At 50.7% G+C, this 17,401-nt stretch overlaps 1 protein-coding gene across 1 annotated transcript in view; it reads right to left on the bottom strand.

Moving 5' to 3' along the window:
* Positions 1 to 15,293: 15,293 nt before the first annotated feature.
* Positions 15,294 to 17,401, bottom strand: part of ZNF503 (zinc finger protein 503) — a 4,915-nt gene continuing 2,807 nt past the window's right edge. The window contains 1 exon segment of the mRNA XM_034662729.1: positions 15,294 to 17,401. This exon segment is cut by the window's right edge and continues 5 nt beyond it. Coding sequence (XP_034518620.1) covers positions 16,041 to 17,401 — 1,361 coding nt within the window. The 3' untranslated portion in view covers positions 15,294 to 16,040.

Here is a 17,401-nt window from a genome sequence, read left to right on the forward strand (position 1 = left end):
GTGCCTCACCTTAAATGCATTTTAAAATATGTAAATCAATAAAAAAATTATTTGTAATAGCAGCCTAAGAGTGCTGGTTAGCCTGGCACGGAGTGAAATGCACGCTACAAGCCCTATTACCATACATCCTGGGAGCTGTAGTTAGGATTAATCTGTCAAAGGGGATGGTTTAGTGTTGATGAATATGACATGTGACCATTAACGATGTTGATTTTATCTCCCGAGATTAGCATGATTTACTTCGGATGGATAATAATGTCATTTGCTTGATGCAGTAGATCTGTTTACGAGCTGATTAAATTGTAAGGCCTTGCCTCATTTCATGCTATTTGGTTTACAGCTTCATTACCACAATCACAAAAGCTGGGGAAATGTCCCGCATTCCATGTCACAATAAATCACTGCTTCACGTTGCTGGGATGGATTTTAGCAGTTCTGCCCTGCAAGGACCGTTCTTGGCTCTCCACTAGTCTGTGATCCAGAATACGTTAGGGGGATCTTCAGGAACACCGGAATGCGAGGGGGCAGGAATCCTCTCGGATCTTTTAATTGAGATTAAAGAAGTCCTTGAGTAATTAGCTGTAACAAATTGCCTTATTATTTAGACAGTGAAGTCACTGTTTTTGTTGCAAGGATGATTACCATAAATATGCAGAAAAGTGACATTCAAGGAACCAGGAGGGAAGCTCGGAAGCAAATTTAATTTTCACCCCGTTACCCTTTGGTCTGGGAGAGGGGCGATAGGAGTGCAAGGTGTACAGGGGACATGCGTGGTAGGTCCTCAACCCCGCCGTGCTTCTTTGAAGTGGAGTGGGAGGAGGCGTGCACCATACACCCACAACATCGTGCCGGCCTCCTCAGCACCTCTGGGTGGGCTGCGGCTGAAGGGGAGGAAAGAGAGGAGAACGCCTGGCACCTGGGTCAGAGGAGAAATGTGTAAACCCCAGACCTATTCACTCCATGCTAACTCCGTGCAGGACGGAGCCGGTAGTATGATCCTCTACTCTGTGCCCAGGGGGGAGAGAGGAGGCATGTGAGATGGAAAAGACAAGGCTGTTTACCCCTCAAAAAGCTGGGGAGGCAGAAAACACAGGCCTGAAATAATTGTCTACATTTTTAATAACACCTAAGAGATTTTGAGTTCTTAACTCATGCCAGATCCTGGTCTCAGCACTGACACAACCCTAGGAGACTGGCAGTGTTGTTCTCACCCCGTGTTACAGATGAGGAGACCACGGCTGGGGCTGGGGGTTGTTTAGCAATGTGCCCAAAGTCACAGAGCCAGCCAGGGACAGAGCTAGAACTTGAACCCAGGCAATGGGGCTCGGAATTTGGCACAGGACCTATGCACTGAGCTTGCCATTTGGCTCAGGGTAAAGCCATTTTAGCAAAGAGGCAAGGAGGGAGAATTTTCAGGCCTTTGCCAATTCTTACTCCTGAATTGAAGCCTGTGACTGTGCGTAGGTGCTTCCTGCAAAGAATTTAGGATGAGCATTAACCAGGAGCACTGAGGCCAGGTCTCAGATGGGAACTTCAGTAAGATTTTGTGATGAGCACAACCAAAGAAGATATACGACTACATATACTTCCTCAGGGGCAGGCCTTTGGAAATAGCAATAATTGCAAAGGGCAAAGGTAGCCTCTCTCTGTTTCTCAGCTCAACATCCCCCTAGGACACGAAAGAATAAAGGGTTGGGGGGGGTTGTGGCCTTCTAAAAAACTCTGCAGAAGAGGTAACTCCAGAATTCCTAAACTCCATGCTGTTTCACTTCTGAACTGGAAATGGGGCCCTCAAGTGTCTGTATCCCTTAACCAGACTCATTATTGTGTCCTTATAGTAGAGACCCGTTGTGGCCCTCCAATCTCCATTCCTGTTTTTCCTGTACTAGAACCCTGATTTGTAATTGATTCTAATAAAATAAAGACCACATTTCCCAGCATCGCTTGAGGCTAGGTGAGCCATACAACTAATATGGGAGCCATTTATTGAGTTCTACTCTGAGCCAGGCCCTGTGCTAAGTGTTGGTTGGGATAAAGATACGTGAGTTGCAAACCCTGTCCCTAGACAGCCAAGCTGCTGTTCTGTCCTTCAATCACTGATCTGGCAATCTGTCAGGTGGAATTGATCTATCAGTCAGTCAGCACGCTGGCTATTTGGTCAATGGCCAGACACTTGCCCTGTAGGCATTGGTCCTAGTACTGAACTCTCAAGGTGCATAGATGGGGGTACTTTGGCCACAGTCCCAGACAGGTAAAATCGGATGCCAGGCCTAGGGATAAACCCTAAGAAATGTGCATACTCTTATCTTACAGCATACACAAAAATTAAAGACTTAAACATAAGGCCTGACACCATAAAACTCCTAGAAGAAAACATAAGGAAACATCTCCTTGACATTGGTATTGGCAATGATTTTTTGGGATATGACACGAAAAGCAACAAAAGGGAAGAAAGGCAAAAAATAGACAAGTGGGATTACATCAAATGAGAAAGCTTTTGTACAGCAAAGGAAACAATCAGCAAAATGAAAAGGGAACTTACAAAATGGGAGAAAATATTTGCACACCATCTGTCTGATAAGAGATTAATATGCAAAATATATAAGGAACGCATACAACTAAATAGCAAAAAAACAAATAACCTATTTAAAAATGGGCAAAACACCTGAGTAGACATTTTTCCAAAGAAGACATACAAATGACCAACAGGTACATGAAAAGTGCTCAACATCACTAATCATCAGGGAAATGCAAATCAAAACCACAACAAGATCTTACCTCCCAACTCTTAGCATGGCTATCATCAAAAAGATGAGATTACAAGTGTTGGTGAGGCTGTGGGGAAAGGAGAACCCTTGTGTACTCGAGCTGGGAATGTAAATTGGTACTGACATTAGGGAAAACAGTGTGGAAGTTCCTCAAAAAATTAAAAATAGAACCACCATATGATCCAGCAATCTTACTTCTGGGTTGAAGGAAATGTAATCGGTATCTCTAAAACAGATCTATACTCTATGTTCATTGCAGCATTATTCATAACAGCTAAGGTATGAAATCAGTCTACATGGATCCATGTGCTTATGGATGGATGAAGAGATAAACACACACACACGCCCATACACACATACACACAAAGAGGAATATCACTCAGCAATAAAGAAGAAGGAAATCCTGCCATCCTGCCATTTGCGACGATATGGTTGAACCTGGAGGACATTAGGCTAAGTGAAATAAGTTAGACACAGAAGAACAAATACTATGTTATATGACACATATAATGAAATTTAAAATGGTTAAACTCATAGAGGCAAAGAATAGCATGGTTATGGTGGTTGCCTGGACTGGGGGAGTAGGGGAAATGGGGAGATGTTGGTGACAAAGGAAAAAGGTTATAAAATAAGTAAGTTCTGGGGTTCTAATGTATGGCATGGTGATTACGGTGAATAACACTGTATTGTATACTTGAAATTTGCCACAAGAATAGATGTTCAATGTTTTCACCGTACATATGCATACAAGGTAACCATGTGAGGTGAAGGACGCATTAATTAACCTGATGATGGTGAGCATTTCACGATGTATCTCAATAACGCTCTGGCATTGGAGCCATGCCCCCTCTGAGGTCTCTTGTCCACCCAAGATGTGGTACCTCTGACCGCCTCCCCATCCTTGGTCTCCTATGTCTGCCTCTTGGTCACAGAAGCTTCCTCTGTGACCCTCAACTCTGCCTCTCCAGGTTTGACATTTGTTCCTTGTGCAGATATAATTAGGGGAAACGAATATATAAAAGGGAACACAGACTTTTCTATCCTTTATGCGTGGAGACTCCTTCCTTTCCTCAGCTTCTCTGCCACCACACTGCCCTCTTAGCCTTCTGAGGACAGAGACAGAGAAGGTGTGCAGCCTGGGAACTTCCTTTGTGGGATGGACTATGAGGCCAAGCCAAGGGCCCAGTGTGAGGGGGTTAGAAAGGCAACCATCCTGGGGAGTCCAAAGCCTGGTCAAAGCTATGAGCTAGGGGCTAGGAATACAGACAAAGGATCATTTCTGTCTGGTTTGGGGCATTCTCTTACTATGGTAAAAGGGATTCTGGCCTGTATTAGTCACCTATGGTTATAAAAAATGGACTCTAAGATTTAGTGGCTTAAAGCAATAATGACATTTATTTTGTTCATGTATCAGCAATTTGGGTGGGGCTTTGTGGGGAGGTCTCATCTCTGCTCCACTCACCATCAGCTGGGACACCCCAAGGCTGGAGGCTGGAGGTTGGAATCTTCTGAGTCTTGTCACTCCATGTGGCAGTTGATGCCACTGTTGGCTGGGATTTTAGCTGGGGCTGTCACTGGAACACCTGCATGTGGCCTGTGTGACCATTTGGCTTCTGCAGAGCATAGGGGTTCAAGGGTGAGCATTCCTAGGGGAGGCAGTATTACCTGTCCTGACAGTCTTGGAAGTCACATGCATCACTTCTGCTTTGATCACAGCCCTGCCCAGATTCAAGGGAGGGGAATGTAGACCTCACCTGTTGAGGGATGAGTGTCAACTTCATAACATAAGAGGAGCTCATGGGATGGGATATATTGGTGCCGCCATCTTTGGAAAATACATAGGCAAAATGACTGTTCCTCAGAAGCCTTCCTCAAGAGTTTCAGGCTCCACCCTAATCCAGTTTTGTTCTTTGGTTTTCTCCCCCTGGGTACATATCCCTGACACACCAAATTTCAACTCTCTTTTCTGTGCTTACAGCTCACAAATTTATATCTCCAGCCTTGATCTGCTGTAGGCATTGGAAACTCAACCCATATAAAACCCACACTCTATTTCTCTGCCAAAGTCTGCTGTTCCTCAGAATTCCTCCCAGGTGCCCAGATGTGGCAGACTCCTGGTTAGCTTACCATTCCCAAATCTATTCTCCCCTTCTTCCTTGCACATGGCCGCTGGGGCAGAAACTACATGCCACAGCTGTGTGTGGCCAGGTGACTATGAGTAACTTCTACCTTACTTGTTCAGAAGAACATCATGTGCCCTGGACTTTGTCCCTTCCCCCGGGACTAGTTTGATCACACTGATGAGTACAATATCCTAGGGGATGAAGGAGTATCAAGATGGAAGAAACTGGGGTCTCTAAATGACATCACATAGCAGAGCAGCCTCACCAACATTGACAGCAGAGACCTGAGAGAAACTTCGGTCTGTTTTAAGTCACTGTATTTGAAGGTTTCTTTGTTCCAGCAGTGTAGCTTAATAACATAAGCCAAAGACCTTGGGACTATATTTGCCTTCCCTTTCTCCTTTCTAGTCCCTGTCCATCACTGAGTCCAGTCTATTATACTTTCTCGCTGTCCCTTGGAACTGTCTTTGCTTTGCCTGTCCTGCAACTTCTCCTCTGCTTCCAGCTCCCCCCTTCTCTTGTCTAAACCATCTGACCTCTGAGCCGTCCCTTTCTCCAGTAGCTCGTTATTTCATGCTGTAATGGTATTCCTCTGCTCAAAGACCTTTGATGGCTCCCCATTGTTTATCAAACAAGACCCCATCTATTCCCACCATATTCTCATCCCCCTCCCTCTGCTACAGCCACATCCCTGCCAAGCACCCTCATGGGCTGTCCCTACTCCATGCCTTTGGTCCTTCTGGTCCCTCCTCCGTATTTCCAAATTCCCCATTTTCACCCACCAAATGCGTATTTATTGCCAAGCCCAGATCAAGTGTTCCCTCCTCCTCAGTGATTTCCACAACCTTTTATGGGAATTAATCCTCTGCCCCCACTGCGATAGCTCTTATCACAACCCACCTTAAGGCAACAGTTGTTTCCATGACCCACTAGACTGGACAGTGTGTTGAAGGCAGACACAATTTCCTGGTCGTCTTTCCACTGCCTTTGTGACAAAGAGAATGCTGTGTGTGCAGCAAGAGCTCGTTACACGCTTGCCAGTGAAAACACTCACTTTCCCTGTCTGGAGGATCACAACTCTGACTGGGCAGCGGTCTTGCTGTAGATGACAAGGTTGTCTTCGTTCTTGCCTGAGGGACCTCCCCAGGGAACTCTAAGGGAGGCAAGAGGGGCTGCCCTTCTCACACTTTCCTGGGGACTGGGGAAGGAGCAGCTCTGAGAGTAGCACCTGTGAACTGAAGTGCATGGGTGTGGAGCAAAACAGCTCTGGCCTTGGATTTCAGCCCACCACTTACTAGCTGTGTGACTTCAGGCATGACACTAACCTCTCTGAATCTCAGTTTTTCTTTTATTAACATGAGATTAATATAGTACTTATCTCCTAGAGATATTACAGGATGAAAAAACATAAATATAAAGCTTCTGGCATAAGGAAAATGCTTAAAAAATGGTAATAATAATAATAACAATCATCAGCATCATCCAGTTTCTTTCCTATGGCTGAGACTGCCTGGCGAGAGAGGGCCAGGGCAGCCTCCACTCTAGGCCTGGCCCACTGGAATCCTTGTTGTCAGATGGGGGTTTCCCTATGGACAAAAGTTAGAGAATGGGCGGTATTGTGACTGGCTTGGCCCCACCTGGGCAGTTTGGTGGGTACCTGTAGGAGGTAGTGCCGGGTGGGGCTGGGGAGAGGGGCCCGCTGCCTGTGGCTGACCGCAGAGTGGCAGGGTTGGATGAGATCTGGCTGGCCGGCCTCAACAGCCAAAACTCCAAAGTCAGGAGCAGAGATCTGAGCAGGCTGCCGAAGTGGCTAGGCAGCTGAGGCTCGCCACACCAGGTGGGCTGCCAACATCATTCTACAGGGACCTGCTTTGGTGTAAAGGGACCCAAGCCCCCAGATAACCAGGCTTTGGTTCTAGCAGATGGAACGTCCTGAGGACAGTCGAAAGGTGGCCTGCTTGCAATGGGGACAGAGAGGGAGGCTATCCTCTCCCTAAATACCCCACAGACTAACTATGGGGGCAGAAGAGCTTATCCACGTCCTCCTCACTGGCCCTGTCAGCAAGAAAGCTCCCTGCTTCCCACTGATCCAGGGCCTGAGCTGCTGGATCTGTGGGTTTCAGCTGGCTCAGCGGGACGAGGATAGGTGGGTCTTATGGTGTGCTGGGGAGTATTTAACAAACAGCTCTCTGGTGCAGGAAGACTTCATTTGTAGTGTTTGCCAATGGCTTTTGTGTGAATACTCCCACCATGGCTGATTTGAAGCTATCAACATCATGCCACAGAATGAGAATCTGGGAAGAGGTGTGCCTAATTTTGTGAGCCAGTATGAACTGATTCCAGCACACCACCGGGTGGGGTCTGACACCTGTGTTAGGGGAAGAAGGTAGATGTGTGTCTTCTGTATACAGACAGGTAGAGATCACTATGCAGTGGTTAAAAAGCACAAAAATAATGGCTCTGGAGTCTAACGGCCTCTAACAGAATCCCAGCTCTGGGGTGCCTGGGTGGCGCAGTCGTTAAGCGTCTGCCTTCGGCTCAGGGCGTGATCCCAGCATTCTGGGATCGAGCCCCGCATCAGGCTCCGGCTGGGAGCCTGCTTCTTCCTCTCCCACTCCCCCTGCTTGTGTTCCCTCTCTCGCTGGCTGTCTCTCTCTGTCAAATAAATAAATAAAATCTTAAAAAAAAAAAAAGAATCCCAGCTCTGCCATTTGCTGGCTGTGTGACCTTGGGCAAGTCACTTTACCTCTCTGTGCCTCAGTTTCCTCATCTATAAAATGGGGCTAATTATAGTGCCCACTTCATAGAGTTCTTCTGAAGGCTGCATATTGGCTTGTGGTAGATTGACATAAATGTTATTTATTACAGTTAATCACACAGAGTTGTTGAAATGTTGCCTTGGTCAGAATAGTTTAGAACTGAAAACCCAGAATCCCTCATGGCATTTCCCAAAGGCATGGTCTTTTTATATTTAATCTTGGATTTCCTTCAAGATCGAGGAGTTTAAATCCACAGGTCCATGAACCTCCTGAAATTTTTCCAGTGTTGAGTCTATATGCTTATTTCTATAAAGAGGGGGCGTAGCTTTTATCGGCTTCTCAAAAAAAAAAAAAAAAGCCTGTGGTTTCTGCATCCTTCCCTCAACCCACAAAAGGCTTAAGAACTAGTGATGTGGAGGGTGTAGAATTCCCACACCACAGGAACTGCCCCCAGAGGATGTGGGGGAGAGGAGATGTTCATAGAGCATGTGGAAGGAAAAGGGCAGAGTCACAGAGAGATCCGCAGAGTTTGGTGAGAACTCCTTCGTGGAAACCTAAGGCTGAGAAAGCTTCCAGCAACAGGGCAACAGAAAAGCTCACGTTCACGCATCCATTCCTGATTTCTTGTTACCCCTCCAGTTCCAAGACCGTCCTCTTCCGTTCTCCGTGTCCCCCCTGTGGCCCATGCCCTCCTCGGTCCAGCAGAGGCATGGCCAGAGAGTTACTGCTTTGCAGGAGGCGTGAGTCAAACTTCCTTGATTGTTGCTCTGATTTGCTGATGCCATTTGTGTTCTTTTTGGTTGTGTTTTGTTTCTTTTAGGTTTCTGGAGTTACACTATAATTATTTAAGGTAAGGTTAGTGCAAAGTTGATTTAGCATCAGTCTTCCTCTGTTTTGAGTTGGAGGCTGTATTCAGTTTTTTATTAACATGGAAGGGGTGGTGGGTCAGTTTACAATGCTTCTCCCTTTCCACCCACTTGTTTTTTTGTTTTTGTTTTTGTTTTAAATTTAAAAGACCACCCCTTCCTCTTCCTGGCTTGCTGTTGTGCATGGAGCTCAGGGCCAAAGTGAAGAGGTGTCTCAGCAAAATTTTTTATAGGGGGAAAAATTACTCTTGACAGGTTTCACCCTAAATCATTGCAGCATACAACTCCAGGGGCACCTAAAAGGAACAAACCCTACCAACCTTGAAGTACAACTTCTGAGGGCTTATGAAGTACCACCGCTGCCCACTCCATCAACAAGAATCCATGGTTTAGAGGTAGAACTCACCATCCAGTGACCCCCTGAAAGGCCACCAACAAAAGAGCTCTCTTAAGACCCTGGTTCTGATTGACCCCCTCTGTGGATTGCAGGGGAGTCTGCTAATGTTCTATCCCAGCTCCCCCCCCAACTCCCTTAAGTACAGAACCCTGAATTTATTTGAGGCAGCAGCGTGCCCAGCTAAACATTACAATTCCCAGCCTCGCCTGCAGCTAAGCATGCCATGTGACTAAGTTCTACCCAATAAAGTAGAAGCTGAAGATTTGTGTGTGGATTCCAGAAAGACTTGTTAAAGCAGAGGGGACCCTTTTACCTTCCTCGTTTCACTCCTCCTTCCTGTTGCTCAGGATAAGGTAATGGGAGCTGAGCTCAAGCAGCCATCTTGGACTCAGAGCTGCTGTGAGGACAAAGCTTCCAGGTTGCGGTGGCACAGCCCAAGACAGGACCATCTGGGTCCCTGATGACAGGCGGCCATTCTTAGCCTGGACTGCCCACCTCCAGATGGAGAGAACATTTATCTTCTTCAAGCCACTATTTAAGGGTCTAACTGATTCATAGAAGCTTACTCAGCCCTGAGTTTTGTGCCGTGGACAAAGACATTCATGGTTCCTCTAGGGCCACTGTTACTTTTCCTCCTACTCTTTGAAAGAATCACCTCACCCAAAATGGTCCAATTCTTTTGCATCTCTCTCCCCTTCTGCCTTTTGGGTTTTTTGTTTTGTTTTGTTTTCCTCTGTCTTCCCCTTTCTCCCTCCTGCTCTTCTTTCCTTCCCCTTCTCTCCTTTCCTCTAACATTTATTGAACATCTACTATGTTCTAGGTACCATGCTAGCTGCCAGGACTAGAAACAGGTACAGAAGATGGCCCCTCCTCCCCAGTGCCTCAGAGTCCAGGCTGTCAGGAAAATGTAAAGAGAAATGATGGCAGGATGGACAAGTACTACAGGAGCAAAGAGAAGGATAATGATTCCAATGGAAAGGACCTGTGGGCTTCCAGGAGGAGACGGCACAGGCTTGAGATTTAAAGCAGGAGTTTTGAGTTGCTGATAATTAGGAAAATACAGAGGACAAAGATTCCAGGCATAGGGTAGCACAGTACAGTGCAGTGATTAAGTATTTGAGCTCTGGAGTGCAGTTACTTCTCTCTCGTCTTCACCTCCCCTACTTGTAAAATGAGACTAGTAATGGTAATAGGACTAGGTGAGTGCCTGGACAGTGCGCTATACATGCTCCTTACTAACATTGCTATTGTTGCTAAGTGTGCTGCTTACCCAAGGTATGCACAGTCTGATATCAGTTTTGGAGACAAGTGTCACTGAGGTTATAAGTGTCACTTGTCCATGGTCACACAATTATGAAGAGGCACCACTCAAACCCAAGTGTCCTCATCCCTAGTCCAGTGGGATGGACTTCTATCTTCTTATACTTCTATCTTCTGCCTTTGCAGTAAGTGTGGAGGGTATGCAACTTGAGGGAAAGATCAGTGTGTGGTGGGGGTAAAACTTGGAGGGCTTCCCGGAAGAGATGAGTCTTGAGGGAAGGGGACCTTGGAAGGCATTTCAGGGAATGAGTGTATGATGAGCACAACAGACCAAGGTGTTGGAGACTAGCTGGCTGGCAGAGGGTCTGAATTGTGAGGACTGTTGAGACACGGATTGGGACAGGCAAAGAGGGGCCAGATTAGAAGATGAGCCATGGGGGCGCCTGGGTGGCACAGCGGTTAGGCGTCTGCCTTCGGCTCAGGGCGTGATCCCGGCGTTGTGGGATCGAGCCCCACATCAGGCTCCTCTGCTATGAGCCTGCTTCTTCCTCTCCCACTCCCCCTGCTTGTGTTCCCTCTCTCCGCTGGCTGTCTCTATCTCTCTCGAATAAATAAATAAAATCTTTAAAAAAAAAAAAAAAAGAAGATGAGCCATGATGACAGGCACTCTGATGGCCAGGTAATGGAGAGAGAATTTGAGCTGGTGGGCCACAGGGAGCCCCAGTTAGTTCTTGAGCAAGAGGGCTGGTCATAATAAAACAAAACGTTGGGAAGAAGGAAAGAAATCTGTCTTTACTGAGAGTCAGTATGGGCCAGGAAGTAGGTTAGGCATTTTCACATTATTTTATTTGAGCCTCACAACAACCCCACTGGGTTAGTATTAATGTCCCCATTTAACAGATGAGAAAACAGAGGCCCAGAGAAACCGAGTCACAGAGTTGAGCCCGTGGTGGAGCTGAAAGTTCGATTTAGATCAGCCTGACGCCACACCTGGGCTCTTTCCACTGCACCATGTGGCTTTCAGTTGTTCTCACTCTCAGAAAGCCCCTTGTGCTGTGGGTTTCCCCATGAGGCGTGCAGGGGTTTGAGTCTTTTTTTGCAGGCCAGACACCCCCAGGGCAAAACCTGGAGTCACATAGGGCTGAAAGGGCTCCATGTCCCTGGGACTTTGGGGAATCCCCAGCATAGGGTAGGGTAAAGTACTGGGGCTCTGGGCTACAGAGAAATGGGTTTAGATCCTCGCTTTGCTTGAACGGGAGCACTATCCCTAAATCCCACTGAGCCTCAGCTGAAGCAGGGCAACAGGGTGAGCCCTGGATTAGGAGCCAGGCTGGGCATAGGTCCAAACCCCAGCCGGAAGTGACAAATACCTGAAGAGGTGAAATGATAAGATACATGTGTTCATTTCAGAATAACGGGGTTGGTGGGGGAAGGTGAGTTGGAGGGGGCAGAGAGGAAACAAGACTGGACATAAGTTCATAACTGAGGCTGGGTGATGGGTTTAGGAGGTCTATTATACCGTTCTTTCTGCCTCTGTGTATGTATGCAAACCCATAATAAAAAGTAAAATAATAATAACAACACTGAAAACTTAAAAAAAAAGAAACGACAACCCACAAACAACAAATATTTCCACCACACTGTCCCCCAGCTGAATCAGACTCTCTGGTTCCCGCCATGGTCATGCTCTGTAACATCCCGAGTGAGAGCAGGCCAGCCTGAGCTTTGTAGTCTTTCTGAACACAGCCAGGCCTCTAGCCTTAGTGGGTGAGGAACCCTAAGCTGATATGTGCAGAAGAGGACATCGGATGGTCTCCCAGGGACAAGTCTCACCTTCTTGGCACCTCACACAGGTTTTCCAAAGTACAGGGAGTTCATCAACTAGAGGGGCTTTTTTCATCTGCCTGTCTGTACTGCTTAAAGACCACTGGGCACGAAGACACCAGGATCACTGTGTCACCACCAGAGGTATGGATGGGGTCAGGAGTTGAGTGGAGGGAGCCTTGTGCTTTCTCTGCAGATCTCGCCACTGACTGCCAGGACTTAGCCTCAGTTTCTCTATCTCTGACAGGGGCGAGTAAAGAGATGGAAGGCCCTTGACAAGAGGTAGGCCCTGGGGGCCACTTTAGGATGACAGACAAGGTGACCTGTCAGAGCCTTGAGGGTGGCGGTGGGAGCCTGTATTTGGGGAGGAGCCCACGACATCTGGGCCAACTCCTCTGGGACAGGGAAACAGAGCAAGAGGAACACAACAGCAGAAGCTAGAGCAGGTGGAGAGCCACAGAGGACATGATTCACAGCAGGAGCGGAGCGAGAAAGTACAAAGAGGGGACTCCCAGACACCGCTCCGCCAGCGAAAGTGGAGGCGCGGGGTGGCGGGATGACCACTCCCCGTGGCCTGCTCCAGGGCCTGGGTTCCCTTTCTCCTTCGCGGTCTGCTGGGCTCCGTAGCGCCGCCTGGCGGACACGCCGCTCTTTGCTCCGGCTTCAGCAGCAGCCGGCGGGGCTCCGGGATCCCGCCGCAGATCCGGAGAAAGCGGGAGAGAGCCGCCGAGGGCGCAGTAGGGGTGGGCGTTTGTTCCGCGAGGCGAACTCGCACCCGGGCCTGGATGCGTAGCACAGACTGGCACCCTCTCTTCACTAACTCCGCGCCCGGCTGACTCGGTTCCATCCAACACGTCGGGGAACCCTTTCTCCCGCTAATCCCCAGGCCCCCAGCTCCGGCATTTTGCTGCCTCTGAGCACCTTCTCTGGGAAGGAGGTCTCATTAAAATTTCAAGGCGTTTGGTTTTGATTTTTGTTAATAAAATACCAAGACTGGGCCTGGAGGCACGAACTTGTTCAATTTGTCTCCCTGCGGGTCTCAGACCTGAAATTCCAGGGCGGGGTAACTTCTAGGTCCTTTCTCGCCCAAGCGGGTCCTGGCAGGCGAGACGTGGTGGCGCAAGGACCCCTGTCCGAAGCCACGAGGCTAAGAGGGAGAAGCGTGTGGCTCACAGTGGCCAGGGGCGTGTGGCTGGTGCTGGTGAGAGGGTGAGCAGGGGCCTGGCTCTCATGTCCCAAGCCGTGGGCCCTGGAACGGTGGGGACTCGGACCTCACCACCTCTTGGAACGTCCGCCCCTCCCACTTGCGGGGGTGCCCTGTGGCGGGGGTCTGTCCCAGAGCCTGGGGATGACAATCCCCTATCGGCCGGGGTTCTCGAGGAGCCAGGCCCAGCCAGGCCCAGCCCAGCTTCTCTTAGCCGCAACAGAGGGGGATAGGTGCTGCGGCGTCCCAGGACACAGCCCGCTGGGGTCCTCCTTCAGCGCCAACTCCTGTTCCCGGAGTCGGGGAGCACGGGCCTAAGGGTCGGAGGCTACCGAGCCTGAGTCTCCATTAAGTTGTCTCCGGGCGGAGGCCTGAGAGCTCCCACAGCGTCCCGTTGGTCGCCGGGGCTGCTTTGCGTGCAACCCGGGAAAAGGCCCCGCAGCTGTGAGGCTGACGCAGGGAGGAGAGTGGAAAATCTCAAAGTCGCCAGCCCCCGAGCTAATGGCGGCGGGAACGGCGCGGTTGACCGACCGAGGCCAGAGGCTGAGGGCGGCTTCTGCGCGGCGGTGAGCCTCCAGAGGCAGCAGGGGGAGCTTGACGCCGAGAGAGGCCGGCGGTTTGGAGAACTCAGAACCGCCGGACCCCAGGGAGAGGGGAATTAGGGGTGCGCACACAGCGCCGCGACTCCGTGGTCCCGGGATCCCAGGAAAGTGGCGCACTGGGCCCAGAGCTCCCGTGGACCCGGGAGGGCGAGCGCCCAAGGAGCCAGAAGAACAGAGATCGCGCCCAGGCTGGAGCATGAGTGTGTGTGTGTGTGTGTGTGTGTGTGTGTGTGTGTGTGCGCGCGCGCGCGCGCGGTGGGGATGGACGAGGGGGCTTCGGCCCCCTCCTCCCCCCGAAAAAGATTAGGGCTCTTCTTTGCGTGGTTCCATCGGAGCTTTTCGCAGCTCAGTCCCGCCGCTCAAGTTGGCGAGAAGGGAGCTGTGCGCACCGCGGGGATGCGCGTCCGGACGGAGGGTCCCGCCGCGCCTTTTCCGATCCGAGCTTGCAGCCCAGAACAAGCGCTCAGCGCCCACCTGGTTGCCCCGGCAAGACCGAGAATGGGCTCCGGGACCTTCTCGGGGCCGAATCTGAAGGGGCTTGCAGGTCTCGGCCCTGGCGCGCTCTCCCGCGGCGCAGACCCGGGTACAGCTCGGGCTGCAGAGAAATCTGGACGCGGAAAAGCCGCCGCGGCGCGGGCCAGCCGCGAGCCGGGACTCCGGAGAGAGGAAGGAGCCCCGGTGTCGGGTGTTGAGGGGTGGGTGCCAGCAGCCAGAGGGAGAAAAGGAGAGCTAACTTACCTTCCCCCGAGGGGCAAGAAGGTTCTGGTGCACTCTGCCCAGGCCTGGGAAACAGTTCCCAAGCGCTCACCGTCCCCCGGTCTATCCCGGCTGCCCGCCCGGGACTGGGGATGTTTGGAAAGCAAAGACAGGGACAGCGGGCAGTGGCACCTCCCGGGGGCTAAGGCCTCGGGGAGAGTCTGGGACCGCGCCGCTCTCTGTACAAAACAAAAGCCAAATTCTCAAAAATCTCAAGAGGGAAATAATGATTTTTTAAAATAATTTTTTTCTTTCACTTTTAACAAACCGTGTGCTGGGAGAAAAATTAAAAACTAAATGAGTGCTCAGGACACTGTCTACAAATTGTGAAATCCCCTGTTTTAAAAATATTTTCCCCAAGGCTAACCCCACGACTGGCCAGCCCTTTGCTTCTTCCTGAAAATCACAACAAAAACAATAGGAAATGCAGCCACGGTCCTGGAAAGTAGGAGCAGCCGTGAGGCCCAGGGAACCAACTGCGGCCGAAACTGCCATGCTCTTCCTTTCTCTTTAACCAAAAAATAAAAAAGATAAGAAGAAGAAGTAAAACCTTTTAATACATCAAATATACGGAATTTTAATCTTTAAAGCGATACATTGTCTATTATTTTAGTACATGACGTAAACCTTACTTGTCCCCTTCTCAGCGGGTGGACTTAAAAATTAAAAATAGTTGTGTTCCTTTTAAAGAACAAAATAAGGCAAATGAGGTTTTGGAATAGAATTGTTTTTCCTTTTTTTTTTTTTTGTTTTCTTCCAGAATACATACAAAAAAATACCCATTCTCTTTCGATGGTATACACCTTAAAAATAATTGCAATTTGAAATCAGAGCTGACAAATTGTGACTTGTTTTGTTTTGTTTTTCATTTTTTGTAACAAACATGCATGTAAATTTGTGTTTCAATCAGACATTAAATAAGAACGTACAATACAATAATAGCAATTTTAAAGTAACATTAAAGAGAAGACCTCTAGTTCTGTGGCGGTTTTGTATTTATTTATAATCTACAAGGGACGGGAGGGTTTGTTTTCCACATTTTTACCCTCAAGATTTAATTTTTTTTTTTTTTTACCCCTCCTCCTTTTTACCTACGGAGCTCAAACTAAATAATGCACTTTTGAACCACGGGTCCGCTTGGAGCTAACATAAATAAATACTAGTGTCCACCGATGCAGTTCTCAGATGAACACTTTCTCAATTAATTTTTCCTTCTTTTTCTATAAAAAGTCAAATGATATTTTTTCAACTTTTATAAAGTTTGGGTGGGTGGGGAGGTAAGAGGCGGGGGAAAGGGGAGTTTCCCACCGGGTCTCCGTCGCTGTTTTGGGTAGATAGATACGGTATATATATTTTTCCTTTCCTGGCCCGGGTCATCCCCACGCGCGGGTGACAGTAGCCTCTGCCCTGTTCCCACCCTTCCCTCGGCTCCTCCCTCCCCCCTGCTCCTTTCTCTACCTCGCTAACCCTCCCCACCGCCCTCACTGATACCCCAGTGCCGAGGCCGTGGTCAGTCTCTGTCCGTAGAGGGCATAGGGGGAGTAGTAGGGTCCGGTGGCGGCGGGCACGGGCACAGGAGCGCCGGGTGTGGGGAGCGGGCTCTTGGAGTAGGGGTGGTAGCGGCTGCTGAGTCCCAGCGCGTGGTGGGGGCTCCGCAGCGCCAGCGTCCCGGGACTGCCCGGAGCGCCCGACGTGGGGATGTGCATGTGGCAAGCCATGGCGGCCGCTGCGGCGCTGGCCAGAGACGATGAGCTAGGGTAGCCCGACAGCAGTTTGTCTGTCCCGGGGAAGGCCGTATGGGTCCGCAAGTGGCTCAGCAGCTCTTCGGACGTGGCGAAGCGCTTGTCGCAGGGCCCGTTGGCCGACACCCAGTTGCAGATGTGGGGGAGCGGGTCGTTAGGGAGCATGAAGCCGTACGGGTAGAGGGGGTGGCCGGCCAGGGAGGGCGGTGTGGCGCCGGCAGCGGCCGCAGCTGTTAGCGATGAGTGCACGCCGTGCAGCGGGTGCGTGGGGTACACCAGCGGGTATCCTGACTTGAGCGCCGCGGCCGCCGCGGCCGGATCGTGAGCGCAGGAAGCACTGGCTGCCGCTGCCCCTGCCAGGTGGCTGGCGCAGTGGTAGCTGAGGCAGTACGGGTCCCGGCACAAACTGGCTGTCATCACGGATGGCGGCGACGCCCCGGCCAAGGGGCTGGAACCAGCCGGCTTACTGCAGCCCAGAGAGCCGGCCGCGGCCGCCGCCAGTTGCGCCCCCACCAGGCTGCCCGGCTTGGTGGGGTCAAGTGCCACGCCGTGTGGCAGGAATTGAGGCGGGTAGCCAGCGTAGGCCCCAGCCAGGCTGCCTGGATAGGTCATGCCCGCGGGAGGCAGAGGGAACACTGTCTGGCCCGGCTTGTAGGGCGATACCGGAGCCACCAGCCCAGAGCCCAGTACTGAGGAGGAGGCGGGCGCGCTGGGGCCTGAACCGGAGCTGGAGCCCGAGGAGCCGCCGCAGTCTGAACCTAGAGCCTTGCCCCCGGGGCCCCCATCTGGGTGCTGGTTTACGTCCACATTAATCCCTCCGCCGCAGCTAATCCGGCCGTGCGCCAACCCCGCGGGTCCCCCTTCGGCCGAGGTGCCCCCGGAACCCTTGCTGTTGCCACCGCCGCCGCCCACGTCGGGGTCCTTCTTGTCGTCCTTGCCCTCTGGGCCGCCCCCGGCCGAAGGCAGCATGCCTCCTGGCGAGCAGGCCGAGGCGCTGGAGCTTGGGCTGCCTGTCCTGGGAGTGAATGGCTGGCAGGTGGCGCTCGGTACCCGGAATCCGGACTTCTCTGCTGAAACCCCCCCGCCGCCGCCCCCGCCAC

Source organism: Ailuropoda melanoleuca, chromosome 6 (assembly GCF_002007445.2).
Source record: "Ailuropoda melanoleuca isolate Jingjing chromosome 6, ASM200744v2, whole genome shotgun sequence".
In the NCBI taxonomy this organism is placed as follows: Eukaryota; Metazoa; Chordata; class Mammalia; order Carnivora; family Ursidae; genus Ailuropoda; species Ailuropoda melanoleuca.